General features: G+C 40.5%; 1 protein-coding gene across 1 annotated transcript in view; it reads left to right on the top strand.

The window, feature by feature from the left end:
• Positions 1 to 8381, top strand: part of ZBTB34 (zinc finger and BTB domain containing 34) — a 343310-nt gene extending 334929 nt beyond the window's left edge. Inside the window, exon 3 of the mRNA XM_044058562.1 lies at positions 3956 to 8381. Coding sequence (XP_043914497.1) covers positions 3956 to 5475 — 1520 coding nt within the window. The 3' untranslated portion in view covers positions 5476 to 8381. The remainder of the gene's footprint in view (positions 1 to 3955) is intronic.
• The last annotated feature ends 6660 nt before the right edge of the window (positions 8382 to 15041 follow it).

Genomic DNA, 15041 nt, shown 5'->3' with positions numbered 1-15041 from the left:
GGCTTAGATTTTTTTTTTATACAGAAAAGTAGCTAAAACAGCAGTTCAATTCAAATGCAGTGCAAGCTAGCACACTTGAGTATGTAGCAATGTTAGACCAAACAGTTTAAAACAATGCAATTAAATTAAAAATTACTAAAAGCAAGTGCAGAAGGAGTCTGTTAGGTAGAACGAGGTAAAGAGATGGGACTGGGGGGAGTGTCCTAGATCAAATCTACAGTGGGGGCGGGCAACTGCAAAAGCCTCTAAATTTAAACAAGACAGGAATAGGGAGGGTGGGTAGGGGAAAACCAACACCTTCACCAGAGATCTGAAAAACTATACAGTGAAGCAAAAATAGTGCACAACTCTGAAGTCAGCCAGCAATGATGTATAAAATTAGTCAAGCAACAATTAACAGTGCACAACTCTGAAGTGCCAGAAAAATATACTTAGATCTGTATATCTACAGATAGTTTGAAGAGCACTCTGTCAGGACACAGGAAGGCTCCATCAATCATATGCAGGCTGTTACTAAGAGGGCCTAATTTTATGCAAGTAATCCTTGAGATTGTCAGATAACACACAGGATGTAAAACCAGTTATACCAACTTAAGACGCAGAGAAATAGGGGGAGGTGGGGAAAAACACCTTCAGCAGAGATCTGAAAAACTGTACAGTGAAGCAAAAATAACAGTGCACAACTCTGAAGTCAGCCAGCAATGATATAAAATGAATGCCAAATGCAGCTACTATTTTGCCCTTATCCCTCATCCGGGCGAGTCACCAAGGGATGCACTTGTTCATGATTGGCCCTTAGGTCTCCTTTATGCCTTTCCTCCCTTCCCTTTAATATCCAAAGTTCTGCAGAAAGCCAGTCGCTTGGGAAAGAACTTGATGCACATCGCCCCATCTTGGCCTCGTCAGATCTGGTTCCCCTTCCTGTGGCCTCATCTTTGGGAGAAGCCTTGGATTCTGAACCCAGTTCCAGACCTTCTGACTCATGCATCAGGAACGCTCCATCCTTCCCTTCAGACTCTCAAATTGACAGCTTGGCTGCTCCGATTCCAAACATAGCCAGGTTTCCTGATCTCCCTTAATCAGTTAAACACATCCCAATAGCTTCTCATAAGGCTTGAGTGAGAAAAATATATAGAAGCAAATTGAAAGTATTCTCATTTTGGGCTTCTCATAATCATATTGACCCGTTTTCTGCCCCAGTCAATTCCATATGAGAATGCTTGGCAACACTTTTCTGTGAAGGTGCAGGCGCAGCTACTATTAGGGTTCAGCTAACAGCGATATCCAGTTTCCATTTGGGTGAATCAGGACTCAATATCATGTCTCTCAGACTATACAAAGCTTTTCTTAAAGGTACCTTATAATTAAGACCACCTATCAAAGTGCCTCCAGCACCATGCAATTTAAATTTGGTCTCATCTCATTTTTGCCCCCATTTGAGCCAGCATCATCTTGTGAACTCAAATTCTTGACATGGAAAAGTGTTCTCTTGATAACAATTACTTCTGCTAGAAGAGTGTCAAAGGTGTAAGCCTGGTCAATAAAGCCCTCCTCCTTGCTGTTCCATAGACAGGGTCTTCTTACGAAGAAATCCTTCCTTTTTGCCAAAAGTATGTTCAGAATCAAATTTGAACCAATCCATAGAACATGCCAGTCTGTTGTCCAAATTACGAGAATAAAGCAGAATGCATGTTACACCAATTGGATGTACATAGACAGTTGCATTTCTAATTGCACAGGACTGAGGACTTCAGAAAGTTTGGCCGACTAATTATATCTTATTGAGATTCGAAGAAAGGTTCCCCACTCTCCAAAGTGACACATTTGAAATGGCTTTCAGATTGCATAACTTTGTTTATAAATCTCAGAACAGAGATCTCCCCCATAGAGTTAAAACCCACTGTACAAGAGCCATTGAACCTCTTCCGCATTTATGGCTAGATTGCCAATTGATACCATTTGTGCTGCGGCAATGTGGGCAAGACCGCATACCTTTATCACTCATTACAAAGTCAATTTGACTTCCAGGAACAGGGCCTCCTTTGGTTCCACGATTCTGAAGAATATTCTCCCTTGAGCCACCCAAGAAAGATGGTGCTAGAGACGCTGTCGCATCCTGGTAAGAATGAACCGAGATAGGACAACAACACACACACAAATTTTGTACTTACCACAACGTTACATTCTTGCAAGACCGAGTTGGTGCAATTCAATATTATTAATTTCTGACCTTCTTTATTGCTCTCTAAGGTATTATGCTGCCTTTATTTTGTATTCCTTTGCAAACAAGGTCTGGGGAGCTTTCCTAGTGCATGCTGGGATAGGATCTAGCCACGAGCTAGTGGAAGACCTCGAGCTTGTATACAAGGCAAAGTCAGATCCGAACCCATCCTGGTAAGAATGAAGGCGAAGATGGACAACACACATGGAACGTTATGTTTGAGCACATAACTTTTTTATTTCTGTTTATCTTGAAGCAAAATTAAAGCAGCTCTCCAAGCAAAGCATGGGCAGATGTTTACCACATTCTCATAAAATGAAAGTATACCTTGTAGTGAAGTTAAGAAGAAAACTGTACTAAGCTTGATATTGAATCAGAAGAAAAGAAAAAAAACTGCTCCATGTCAACCAGTTGAGAAAAAAACTAGTACACACGGCACCCTGACAATAGAATTTGACTAGTAAGTGGGTAGAGACAACACAAATCCTTTTCAACTTAGAACAAAGCAAGGAGATGCAAACCATGTGCATGGAACCACCATTAATGAAATATTAAGACAAAAGCTTAAAGAGCAAATCTAGATTACTGTCAAGTACTGTAGCAGTCAGAGAAACTGCTTCAGCTTAAAAATACCAGAAGCATATCCTGAGAAAAACACTTCAAGAAGCCTGAATGTATGTATATGTATATATATATATATATATATATATATATATATATATATATATATATATATTTAGAAATTAACACATTTTCTATGGAATGGCTAAAATAAACGCAATAACGGGAGTAGAAGTCTTGTATGAAAGCACTCGAGGATTGACTTAACTCATGGGTCAAAAGGTAAAAACTGACCTAGAGAATGTAAGCACAAAAACTGAAAATGTGTGGGTTGGGGGCATTTTAAAGCTACCCCAAAACTAAGTGGCAGCCAGTTGATACTGCACTGAAGCATGGCCTCAGAGATCTGTAGGGGGGGGGGGGGGTCCTTTGCTGCATAAGATTGAGTAAGAGAGAGAAGTTTAATGACCTTGGACGTTTCAGTTGCCAAACTGCCCAAACCTTGACAGCCTCACGTCGCAAGGCAGATGGAGATGGACCAGTTACTAAATTGTTGTTCCATGACATTTGGCTTCAGTTTCTTGGGAAGCAAAGGGTATTTTACCATAAGTGTCGCTTGAGTGAAAGCACTGAGCTACATTTTGCTGTGATGGTGAAAGTCATAGGTCATCCTTTCAGTCCATAGCATTTGTACAAAGATTTTTTTTTTATTTTTGTATAAATCCTTAATGCACATGTGTAAAAGAAAATTCTGAAGTCTGGTTGCAGCTGTGTTGTATTGAAGGGATATGCACATAGTGGAGGGTAGGTGCAGTAGTATTTAAACTGCCTCCTTTAAAATGCAAAATACACTGAACTGAAGGAACAGATTTGTAATTTGCTTAAGTATTTAATTTCTGGCTCTAGCTTGATCTACATTGCAGTGTTTTGATGTTTCCCCTATTCCTGAACCCTTCTTTTTGTGATCTTCCACTGGCTGTTGGAGTGAGTGTCAGCTGGTAAATAACCGTCTCCAGCACAGTCTTAAGCTGTTTGCTCAGACATAACTCAAAATCAGGACTGGTCACTGAGAGTAGCCTATTTTTGTATGTTGTAAGTTAAATTGTGTAGTCTGAATAAACTTAAGCAAATTATTTATCTGTTATAGTTGATCCGTGTGTTTTTACTTTGCAGGTAATTTCCTTATCAAAGAAGAAATGGACAGTGACAGTTACATTCAATTTGATGTCCCAGAATACAGCAACACTGTCCTAAGCCAGCTAAATGAACTTCGTCTGCAAGGCAAGCTGTGTGACATCATTGTTCACATCCAGGGCCAGCCTTTTAGGGCTCATAAAGCTGTTCTGGCTGCTAGTTCTCCCTACTTCAGAGACCATTCTGCATTAACCACCATGAGTGGTTTATCAATATCAGTTATAAAAAACCCCGAAGTTTTTGAGCAGTTACTTTCATTTTGTTACACTGGGAGAATGTCTTTACAACTTAAGGATGTTGTAAGCTATCTTACTGCTGCTAGCTTTCTGCAGATGCAGTGTGTCATTGATAAATGCACTCATATTTTGGAGAGTATTCATTCAAAACTTAGTCTTGCTGGTGCTGATTCGTCTGCTGTTGGTCATGACGACAACCCAGGAGCCCATAATGGGATTAATGATAGTAGCCACTTTATAAATCCAGTGGAGATATCACCACCATATTATTCTCATTCCAGGCAGTCTGCTGTAACTAATGATCTAAGAATGGATATAGCGTCTGGTAAAGGTCTGCGTAGTCGTTTGCAGGAAGAGGGGCATTCAGATCGTGGCAGCACTGGTAGTGTTTCAGAACATGAAGTTCAAATGGAAGGTGATCATGAGCAGGGAGAAGTGATGGCAAAAGAGAGTCAAACTGCAGAAGTGAAAGTGAAACTAGAAAAATCCGACCGACCCAGTTGTTCCGATAGCTCTTCTGTCGGTGATGATGGATACCATACAGAAATGGTTGATGGTGAGCAGGTAATGGCTGTAAATGTTGGATCTTTTGGCTCTGTAGTTCAGCATACTTATCAATATGCTGCAGCTGCTTCACAGACTAGTAATATGTCTGAACCTTATGGAAGCCTTAGTAGCTCAAGCCCTTCAAGATCCATGTTAAGCAACCTGCGAGGTGGCAGGGCACGACAGAAACGAAGTATACAGTTACCAGGAGAAATTCAGGGTATTGTACAGGGAACTGAAAATGATGCTGCTTTAACTAACCCAGGATTTGAAAACAGTGTAAGAGAAAGGCATGTACGAGGGCACTGGTATCCTTACAATGAAAGACTTATTTGCATTTATTGTGGGAAGTCATTTAATCAGAAAGGCAGCCTTGATAGGCATATGCGACTTCACATGGGAATAACACCTTTTGTTTGCAGGTTTTGTGGCAAGAAGTATACTCGCAAGGACCAGCTTGAGTATCATATTCGTGGCCATACAGATGACAAACCTTTCCGATGTGAAATCTGTGGAAAATGTTTTCCATTTCAGGGCACTCTAAATCAGCATTTGAGGAAAAATCATCCTGGAGTTACAGAACTGAAAAATCGTGTAGAATCACCTGAAAGAACAGAGGCATACATGGAACAGAAAGAGTTGGATGACGCTTCAGCTTCTGAAACTAATATGAATTCTAGTATGGACATTCATTCAATGTCTAACATAGCTGATTAAATATGGACATTAAATTGAATTAAAACAAAGCACACTGATCAAGAAGTATTAGGTTTACTTCAGTAGTATTCGTATTCATCCTTCCATGAAACTAATGCATTCACTTACCTCTAATTTCGTGCCCTCCTAAGATGCTTGTTAAAGTTGTATTTGTTTATGCATAAAGGACACATTTAAATTTTGGCTGTTGCTGAAATGCAAAAAGCTTTTATGAGCAAAACAGTACTGACTTGTTAAAGTGATCTTGAAAGGGCCATGAAATGCCACGTTTTTTAAAGATTGTCACTAAAACTCAAGGTTCTCACTCAGTATGCTTTTATGTTTGGAATGCCTGTATGAATGGTTTAGTTTCTGAATTCCTCTTCAGTGAGACTTTCAGCTATGTATAGATTGTACTATATGTTTTTAGACTGCTATTTCTTGGTTTATAAGATGCACAATATTTTATTTTATAGGAACACACATTGGAAGAGTAAAGCTGTATTTTATTCAAGATAACTCACTCTACAGTACACCATTATAAGCCTTTTGAATATGCCATGAGTGTGAAACTGTGTGTTTAAAATGTCATGCAGAATGGTGTCCGTATACATTTTGCAGTGATACAAAAACGTGTGCTATCACCCTGAAAAGTATATAGCATTTAAACATATTTTTTATAGTTTAACAAATCTCTGCTGTTTACTGCAGAAGTGGTAGAAATGTGTAGTGCATCTCCTTTGCACTTAGTTGGTAGCAGTTCAGAAATCTTATGGATCCTTAAAGCTTAAGTGACATGTCTGCAGCAAAAGTTCAGTAGGGTTACTGACTTTCACACGGTTTTCAGATTTTGATGCCAAACCCAAAACTGGAGGCCAAACATTATTAAGGCAAGTTTTTCAATTGCCATTTTCATTAGGGAAAAAAAACTGCCCTATATTAACCAGGAAGATGATTTGCACGCTGCAGAAAAGTTGTTTGGACTCTGTAGGTTTAGCTGTGTGAATAATGTATGTAATTTTTCTTTTTGAAATGTTAGTGATATCAGTCTTTCTTGGATGTGGAGGTCTAGAGGAATTTGAGATTTGTGGGCATGAGAGGAGTGAAATGAGCAGAGTCAGCAAGGGTGAGGCTTTGCTGAGCAAATTTTTTTTCTGAAACTGCATTTAGTGCAAAGGAAAAGCCATAACTTCTGTTCACTTTCTTTTAAAGTGGTTGTCGCTTCCTGTTTTACAGCAAAGGTGCAACAGTTTACTATGGCAGTTGGTTTGTAATGTTTATCATGAAACTAGAATTCTTGTTAAATTTTCTTTAAAAAGCTCCCAAGGCTGACTTATGATTTCATTGTCTTATATAGTTCCTCTACCCAAGGTATCTATAATCCAGAATGCTGCTGATAAATTGTTTAGTATTGCTCTTTCCAAGTACCTGAAGTCAGCACTGGTGAGTTAATAGCAGAAGTAGGACTGATCTGGACAAAAAATGCATTCGGTACACTGTACTAGTGCTTATTAAACTAGTAGCAAAATGTGTAATGTCAAACTAAGAATTTTATTCTGCATTTGAAAAGGCAGGATTTTTCCTGTTTTGTTGCACAACTGCTGTAAATAGGGAAACACTTTTTGAATGCTAGGTCTCTTGACCAAAGGTGGTTTATTTATTGTCGTATGTGGTGCTATTTTTCTGTTCATTCATGTTAGGTCAGTATACTATAGGAAATGTGAAATATTTTCTCAAACCTACTGGTAACAGTGAAGTAAAGAGCAATCATGCTTTTTCTGATGAAGAGTTGACAACTAAAAGAAACCTCATTGAACACATATCAGGAAAACTACTACTGTTTTTAATGTTTGAGTCAGACCAAAATGTGCAAAAAACTTTATCAAGTTGTTGTTTTTCAGTAATGTATTAGTTTGCAGAAAGCAGGTGTTAAATTTTCGAAGCCCCATACACTCAAAATAACTTTGTAAAGTAAGTGAACTTATTTAAGGACCCCCTCCCCTTTTTTTTATTTAACCAAAGAGTGACTTCACCAAAAGTAAAAAGTTACAATGCATTGGCATTTAGAAATGTGCTGTATGAAAAGGAAGCCAAGTTTCTCTATTTTATTGGTTGTTATAACCATATGGGGCTGTTAATGTGGCAATTAATTGCCTTCTGAACTTCAGAAGGTCATGTCTGATGAACTTGGTCCTATATTTTCATGGCATACTGTTCACTTTTTCCACTGCTAGCAGTGTTAAGGGTATCAAGCCATAACACATTTAACTATATCTTAAGCAGTATTTCAGAAACTTTAAATTGAGCCGGTATAGTTTTGCAATAGACTTTGTTTATTTTTAGTAAAGTTGTGTTTTAAGTTGGAGAGACAGATTTGGCATCAGCAATGAAATTGTGCCTTGTTCTGTAACATTATTCTCTTGCATTTATAAAGTGTGTGACAAAAGGTGTTCTGCAGCTCATCTGTGGTTGATTTTAATATCTGAACAATTTCAGTAGAGTATGGTCTATGAATATTTCAGACCTGCTTTGGCAGTGAAATATACATGTTTTCTTAGGGTAATCAGTTAAAAATGTAATGTTTTTGTTAGGTTGAACTAGTACTGTTCATTTCATTTTTAATTAAGTGCAGAATCAGAATATAAGTACATTAGTAAAGTCATGCATTAATAAAATACTGAATTCAGATAGGTGAGTTCATAACTGAGTCCCTTATGAGTTTTTATGTATGTATATTACAAAAATTGCTAAAGCTGCATCTTTTACATGCTTAAAATAACTATGTACTGTGAAAAAGAACATATTGTTGTAGTGTTTGTACTTTGGTTTTTAGTTTTTATTTTCAGTGTAACTGATGCAGTGTGTAAATGTATAACTATTATTTTTTGTAAATATTTACAGTACATAAAACATTTTAAGATTGTTCAGATTTATGAGTTTAGTAGTCTACTTAGTTTGTTCTGTACACTTTGTTTTCTGTGAAGACCTCCCAAATGGCCTTGAAACAAATGTTTAGTAAGGCCATTTAGTTGAGAAGAAGAAATGTTGCAGTCATAGTTGACTGCCAGTTACAGCCTTCGTCATATGAAGAGTTAAGGTAACCTGCTGTTGCATTGCACACAACACTATTAATGAATAATACAATTCATAAATGATGCATATGTTAAGGAAACCAACAAGTTTGATTATCATCTTAAATGTTCATGTATTTTATTCCATTTGTTAAAATTATTCAAAATTTCTGAGAGTTAATATTAGCTCAGAGGGACTCAAGTATGTCACACCTAGCAATTTTAAGGGAATTTTACTCTTAAATGGTGCTTTTAGATTTGTCAGGGTTATTTATTAAATTTTATAAGTATTTGGAAATTACTTGTGTAAAATCTTTATAAATCATATATTAGATTATAATCGTAACTTTCATACTACTCACTTAATATCTTTAAAGGGTGAGAGTCATTCAAATTTTCCAGCTGAATCTAGGAAATTCTTATACTGATAAATGTAGTCACAACACATTTAGGCATTTCATAAAGTACTGTGTAGAGGGCTCCCTGAAAAGACAGACATCTGAGATAAACTCAGAAAAGAATGATCACAGATGAACAAAACTGTGAGAAGGGGACTGCATTCCAAAATACAAAAACAGAATATCCGGATGTTCATCGTGCATACAGCTGCAGTCATAACAGATGGGTTATCCTGCTGTCAGGCGGGTCCTCGGTCGGCCGAATTCCAAAGTCTAGGTCCGGCGTCGGTTGTCGTCGCTTCCTCCCTGACGTCAGTGCGGCAGGGGTATAAAAGAGGCAGCCAACGCCATTTTTTTTTTTTCATTTTTTGGGGGAAACTTTTCTTGCCTCTGACCGATTTCAGACAAAGTTAATAATTGTATTTCATGTGGGAAGCAAATACCGCATAAGGATTTCCACTCTTACTGTATACCTTGCTTAGGCCCAGACTGCAACGTCTCGGCCTGCCGTTTTTGTGCTAGATTCAACAAACGCACTATTAAGCGTCGGGCAGAGTTCGCCCTTCAATTTTTTGGCAAAATATTTAATAATAATATGTCGTTGGATACTCAGACTCAAGTTTTGAGCAAAAAACACAAAGATAAGGACCTGCATACGAGGTCCGCACCACCTACTGATACCACGCTAAGGCCGACTACCGGTTCTCCGGTACTCAGCGAGGCACCTACGCAGCCCCTGAGTACCAATGACAATGTATTACCGGTGTCTTCAGTACCCGAGGTCGCAGGCTCCTCGGCTCCCATTCCTAGTACAGATACCGACTCAACTCCTGGCGGGGAAACTCAGAATTTAGACAGGCCTGCCATTTCTCAAGGGGTCTTCAGGCCTTCCTCCTTCTCTATTAAAGCCTTCACTAAATCTAAAACAGCCATGAAAACCAAAAAACAGGTTCCTCAAACACCCGCTCAAGGCACCATGCCTAAAAAGCAGATGCTTAAAATTGCTAAGGATTTGATTACTCCTATCAGGGATTCTCAACCCCCCTCTGACAAAAGGCCTAGAGTAGAGGAAGACCACCCTTTCTCAGATCAAGCTTCTATTACCTCAGAACTATCTGAGGACCAGGATTGTGCCTGTTCTCCATTCGAAGACTCTGATGCAGAGGAGTTTATTCCCTCGGTCTCCCCCCCCTGAGGACTTCTCTTTTGGGGAAACCCTGCATACATTGAGGGAACACTTTCACTGGGAAGGCCAAGATTACTCAGATTCCAAGAAAAGGCTCGGGGAATTTCTTCTGCTCCCCCAGCATAGGCCTCTGGCTATCCCTCCTGTTTTAGATATATTGGATGATGTGTACACAGAAGCCAGCCTTAATCCTGATTCTTTGCCTCCAGCTCCTGTTAAACCAGACAGGTATTACCGGGTTCCTGATTCTCACCAGTTCCCATATAAAAGCCATACTGCTGACCCAGAAACTATTTCACAGGGTCCCAAGGGAATTAAGGCTTCTACTGCTAAAAACCCATTACCTTCAGAGAGAGATTCCAGATCTTTAGAAAGGTGGGGGGAAAAGGTGTACACCTCGGCCACTTTAACCATGAGGGCATTAAACTGTCAGTTCCATATGTTAAAGTATCAACAGTTTTTGATATCTCAGCTGAAAAGCAAAATGACACAACCAGAACAACTAGATTTAAAAGAGTTGCAGGATTTGTTGCATGGTGCAGAGCAAGTGGGGAAACATACCTTGCAGTGTGATTTTGATGCTTTAGAGGCCTCATGTAGAGCTGCTGTTACGGGGTCTGTTATACGTAGGCATACTTGGCTCAAAGAGCAAACCTTACCAGATCATGTCAAAGCTAAATTATTAGATGCACCTCTTCAAAAAGATATATTGTTTGGTGTTAAAGCAGAGGAGGTGCTAAAGAAAATGGAGGAAAAAGCGAAATCAATGCAAACAGTGAAAGATTTCCTGCAGGTACAGCCTCCACGTTTCAGCAGAAACTGGCCTTCAAAAAATTGGTCCTTTCCAGCCACGGACAGACCTCAAAGGGGCAGATACAGGCATCCAAGGGATAGATGGCAACCTCAAGGATCTTTCAGAGCCAGACAGTGGCAAGCACCAACCCCAAGAGGTGGAGAAGATCGATCACAGTCTTTCAGAAAACAGACACAATGACTTCCCCCTACACCTGCCAAGCAAAGCTTTAATGGCAGCACCTTTGGGCGGAAAACTGACATTATTCTCAAAAAATTGGCATATTGTTACAAAAGACAAATGGATTCTGGACATTATAGACAGAGGCTACAGGCTCCACTTTCACACCCTTCCAAAAATGAGAGGCATGCCAAACCTGCCACAAAATCAAAGGGCAGAGGCACAAAAACAAATTTCAGCTCTCATGGACATGAAAGCAATTCAAGAGGTACCTGCAAAAGAACAAGGTCAAGGGTTTTATTCCAGACTATTCCTGGTACCAATGAAAGACAAAGATTGGAGACCTATCTTAGACCTGTCCATCCTAAACACTTATCTACAGGTGCCAAAATTCAAGATGCTCACATTACAGCAGCTTCTTCCCATGATGGGCAAGGAGTCTTGGCTGGTAACATTGGACCTCAAGGAGGCATACCTGCATGTCCCTATCAGACAAGATTGCAGAAGATACCTCAGATTTCTTGCAGGTTCAACCCATTACCAATTCTCTGCATTGCCCTTTGGCTTATCTACTGCGCCCATAGTGTTTACGAAATGCCTGGCATCAGTAATCGCCTTCTGCAGACTACAAGGGATACAAATCTACCCATATCTGGACAATTGCCTGATCCAAGAGGACAGCAAGGACATACTACTGCAGCACCTGGCGTTTGTAATAAAACTGTTGAACTTCCTGGGATACACAGTCAACAAAAAGAAATCAAAACTGATACCCTCTCAACAAATAATTTACCTGGGTGCCAACTTTGGATACAACCACCCAGGTGGCCTACCTCACACCAGACAAGCAAGGGCAACTGTCTCAATGCTTCAGAAAAATGGCAACTTACACCAGGCTAACTGCAAGGAAAGTCCTGCAGGCTCTGGGATTCATGGCATCTTGCATCCTACTTATCCCATGTGCCAAGCTGCATATGAGGAAACTTCAATGGTACCTAAAAACTTATGGTCTCAACACAGCCACAGCTTGGAAGCAATTATACCACTCATTCCATGCCTTCAAAAGGAATTTATGTGGTGGGCTCAAGCTTGCCAAAGAAACACAAGTCTTCCTTTCTGTGTACCTCAAGCAACTCAAATCATCACAACAGACGCCTCAGACTACGCATGGGGAGCACACATGACAAATCAGTGCATTCAGGGAAAATGGGCACGAAAAGAGAAGCTCCTTCACATCAACCAAAAGGAAATGCTAGCTGTGCAAAAGGCTATTATGACCTTCAAAGACCTACTGCATCCAGGCCAGCTATTGATAAGGACAGACAACACCACAGTGATGTGATACATAAACAAACAGGGGGGAACTCATTCATACCCCCTGTGCAGGCAAGCCATGACCCTGTGGAACACAGTACTGGAATTGAAAATTCAACTACAGGCACAATTCCTGCCAGGGAAGGAAAACACACTGGCAGACAACCTAAGCAGAAATATGACAGATCCACACGAATGGAAGTTGCATCCTCAAATTTTCACAAAGATAACTCGGGCATGGGGACAGCCAGACATAGATCTCTTTGCTACCTACAGAAATTGCCAGTTGAAAAAGGACCTATCATCCACAGGCCTGGAAAGTGGACGCACTTTCCTTCAGTTGGGCAACATTGGCAGTCTATGCCTTCCCGCCTCTTCCTCTGCTGCCCAAAGTTCTATTAAAAGCCAGAGCAGAGAGGCCGAAAATGATTCTCATTGCTCCAGACTGGCCAAGGCAACACTGGTATCCGCTCTTGAAGAGCCTGACACATTCCCCACCATGGATCCTACCTCTAGTCCCTCTTCTGTTGTCCCAGCACAACTACAAAACTCTTCACAGCCATCTCAAAACTCTAAATCTAGCTGCATGGAGAATTCCTTGATTTCCCAACAGTTTCTACTCTCCAAGGAGGTGCAGAATGTCATCTTGGAGGCCAGAAGACCTTCTGCTAGAAAGGCCTACTCCGCCAAATGGAAACTATTTTGTGCCTGGAATCAAAAGAAGAGACAGAATCCTTGGGTAATAAATATACCTCAAATTTTACAGTACCTAGCTGAGATGTTAAACAATGGACTTTCCTTCTCCTCCATCAAGATCCACGCTTCAGCCATTTCTGCACAATACAACACAGATCCTCCTTAATTCTCTCATCCTCTCTTAAGGCAGTTCCTCAGAGGGGCAAAGAATATAAAACCCCCAAGGAAACTACCAGTCCCTGCTTGGGACCTCAACTTTGTATTGGAAAAGCTGACCCTTCCTCCCTTCGAGCCAGCTTCTTCATCAGAGTTACAGTACTTGTCATGGAAAACAACCTTTCTTCTGGCTATCACCTCAGCTCGCAGGGTTTCGGAGCTACAGGCCCTCATGGCTGTGCAACCATTCATCATTTTCCATCAGGACAGAGTTTCCTTACGAACCAACCCTACCTTTATGCCAAAGGTAGTATCCAGTGTAGCTTTGAGACTATCCACTTACCTTCCTTTTATCCTAATCCACAAAACAAAGGGGAAAGACTACTACATTCCTTGGACATTCACAGACAACTTTGGTATTATTTGGACAGGACAAAGCCATTCAGGAAATCTGAGCAACTCTTTGTGTCCTATGCTGCAGGTGCTCAAGGAAAGGCTATTTCCAAACAGACAATTTCAAAATAGATAGCCCACTGCATACACTTTTGTTACTCATTTCATAGAAAAACTGTGCCTGCATGCATCAGATCCCACTCCAGAGCCACAGCTACCTCTGCAGCCTTCCTCAGGGGGGTCCCTACCAAGGATATTTTGGAAGCAGCCACCTGGAGTTCAGTGCACACTTTCTCCAAGCACTATCACCTCCCACTATACTCTAAATCTAGAGCGGGCTTTGCCACAGCAGTCCTGCAGGGCATGCTAGCCACTCCTAGTTCCACTTAGTGCCTACCACCCTTACTTAGCTTTGAGATTCTACCCATCTGTTATGATTGCAGCTGTATGCACGATGGACATAGTACAGTTTTGTACCTACCATAAATGTAGATGTTCGAGTGCTCATACAGCTGCAGTCCAGGTTTCCCTCCCTCCAACCCCTCTTAGGACAGGCCTTATGACAAACCCTTTTCATATAACCTTTTGGGGTGCTCTTTTTTTAGGGTGTATTTGCTTGCAACTACTGTTTTTGATTTATCAACATTGCATTTTTGCATAACATTATGTTTGCCTTCCTTCTGGGGGCACCTGACATCTGGGGCAAGAAAAACTGAAGAAAATGGCATCGGTTGCCTCTTTTATACCCCTGCCGCACTGACGTCAGGGAGGAAGCGATGACAACCGATGCCGGACCTAGACTTTGGAATTTGGCCGACCGAGGACCCGCTTGACGGCAGTATAACCTATCTGTTATGACTGCAGCTGTATGAGCACTCGAACATCTACATTTATGGTAGGTACAAAACTGTACTTTCAGGTTCCCATGCAGCCCCCATATCAGATACTTAAGTATACCAACACTGATATCAAATGGCAGGTTGACCTTTTGGGGAAGACCTTGGCAGTCGTACTAGTGATGGACCGTATGAGTGGCAGTAATGCAAAAACATGATCCAGTGTTGTCTATTTTCGACCTATTCAACATATGGGTTGTCTGATCCGACCTCGGCACCGACTCTGAAGCTTCTTTTGGTTCCAGGCCTTTGACTCCTCCCCTACCCATAATTTCATGTACTCCACCCTCATACCTCAGATCTCAAACTTCAGATGGGTTTTTCAAGGGCTTATTTTTTGGATTATATCCTTAAGTATTTTTCTCTCCAATTTTCCTCCTCCATACCAAGGATTTTTATATTCTCTACTTTTCTATTTAAATTATTTGTTATAGTTGTATACTTAGATAATTGGTGATGAGAATATTAGTACTATTAATGAGTTTGTGATTTATAGTGGCTGTT

This window comes from Protopterus annectens, chromosome 16.part0 (assembly GCF_019279795.1).
Source record: "Protopterus annectens isolate FY-2018-M chromosome 16.part0, PAN1.0, whole genome shotgun sequence".
Taxonomy (NCBI): domain Eukaryota; kingdom Metazoa; phylum Chordata; order Ceratodontiformes; family Protopteridae; genus Protopterus; species Protopterus annectens.
The sequence above is the reverse complement of the archived record's forward strand: the minus strand, read 5'-3'. Positions and strand labels throughout refer to the sequence as shown.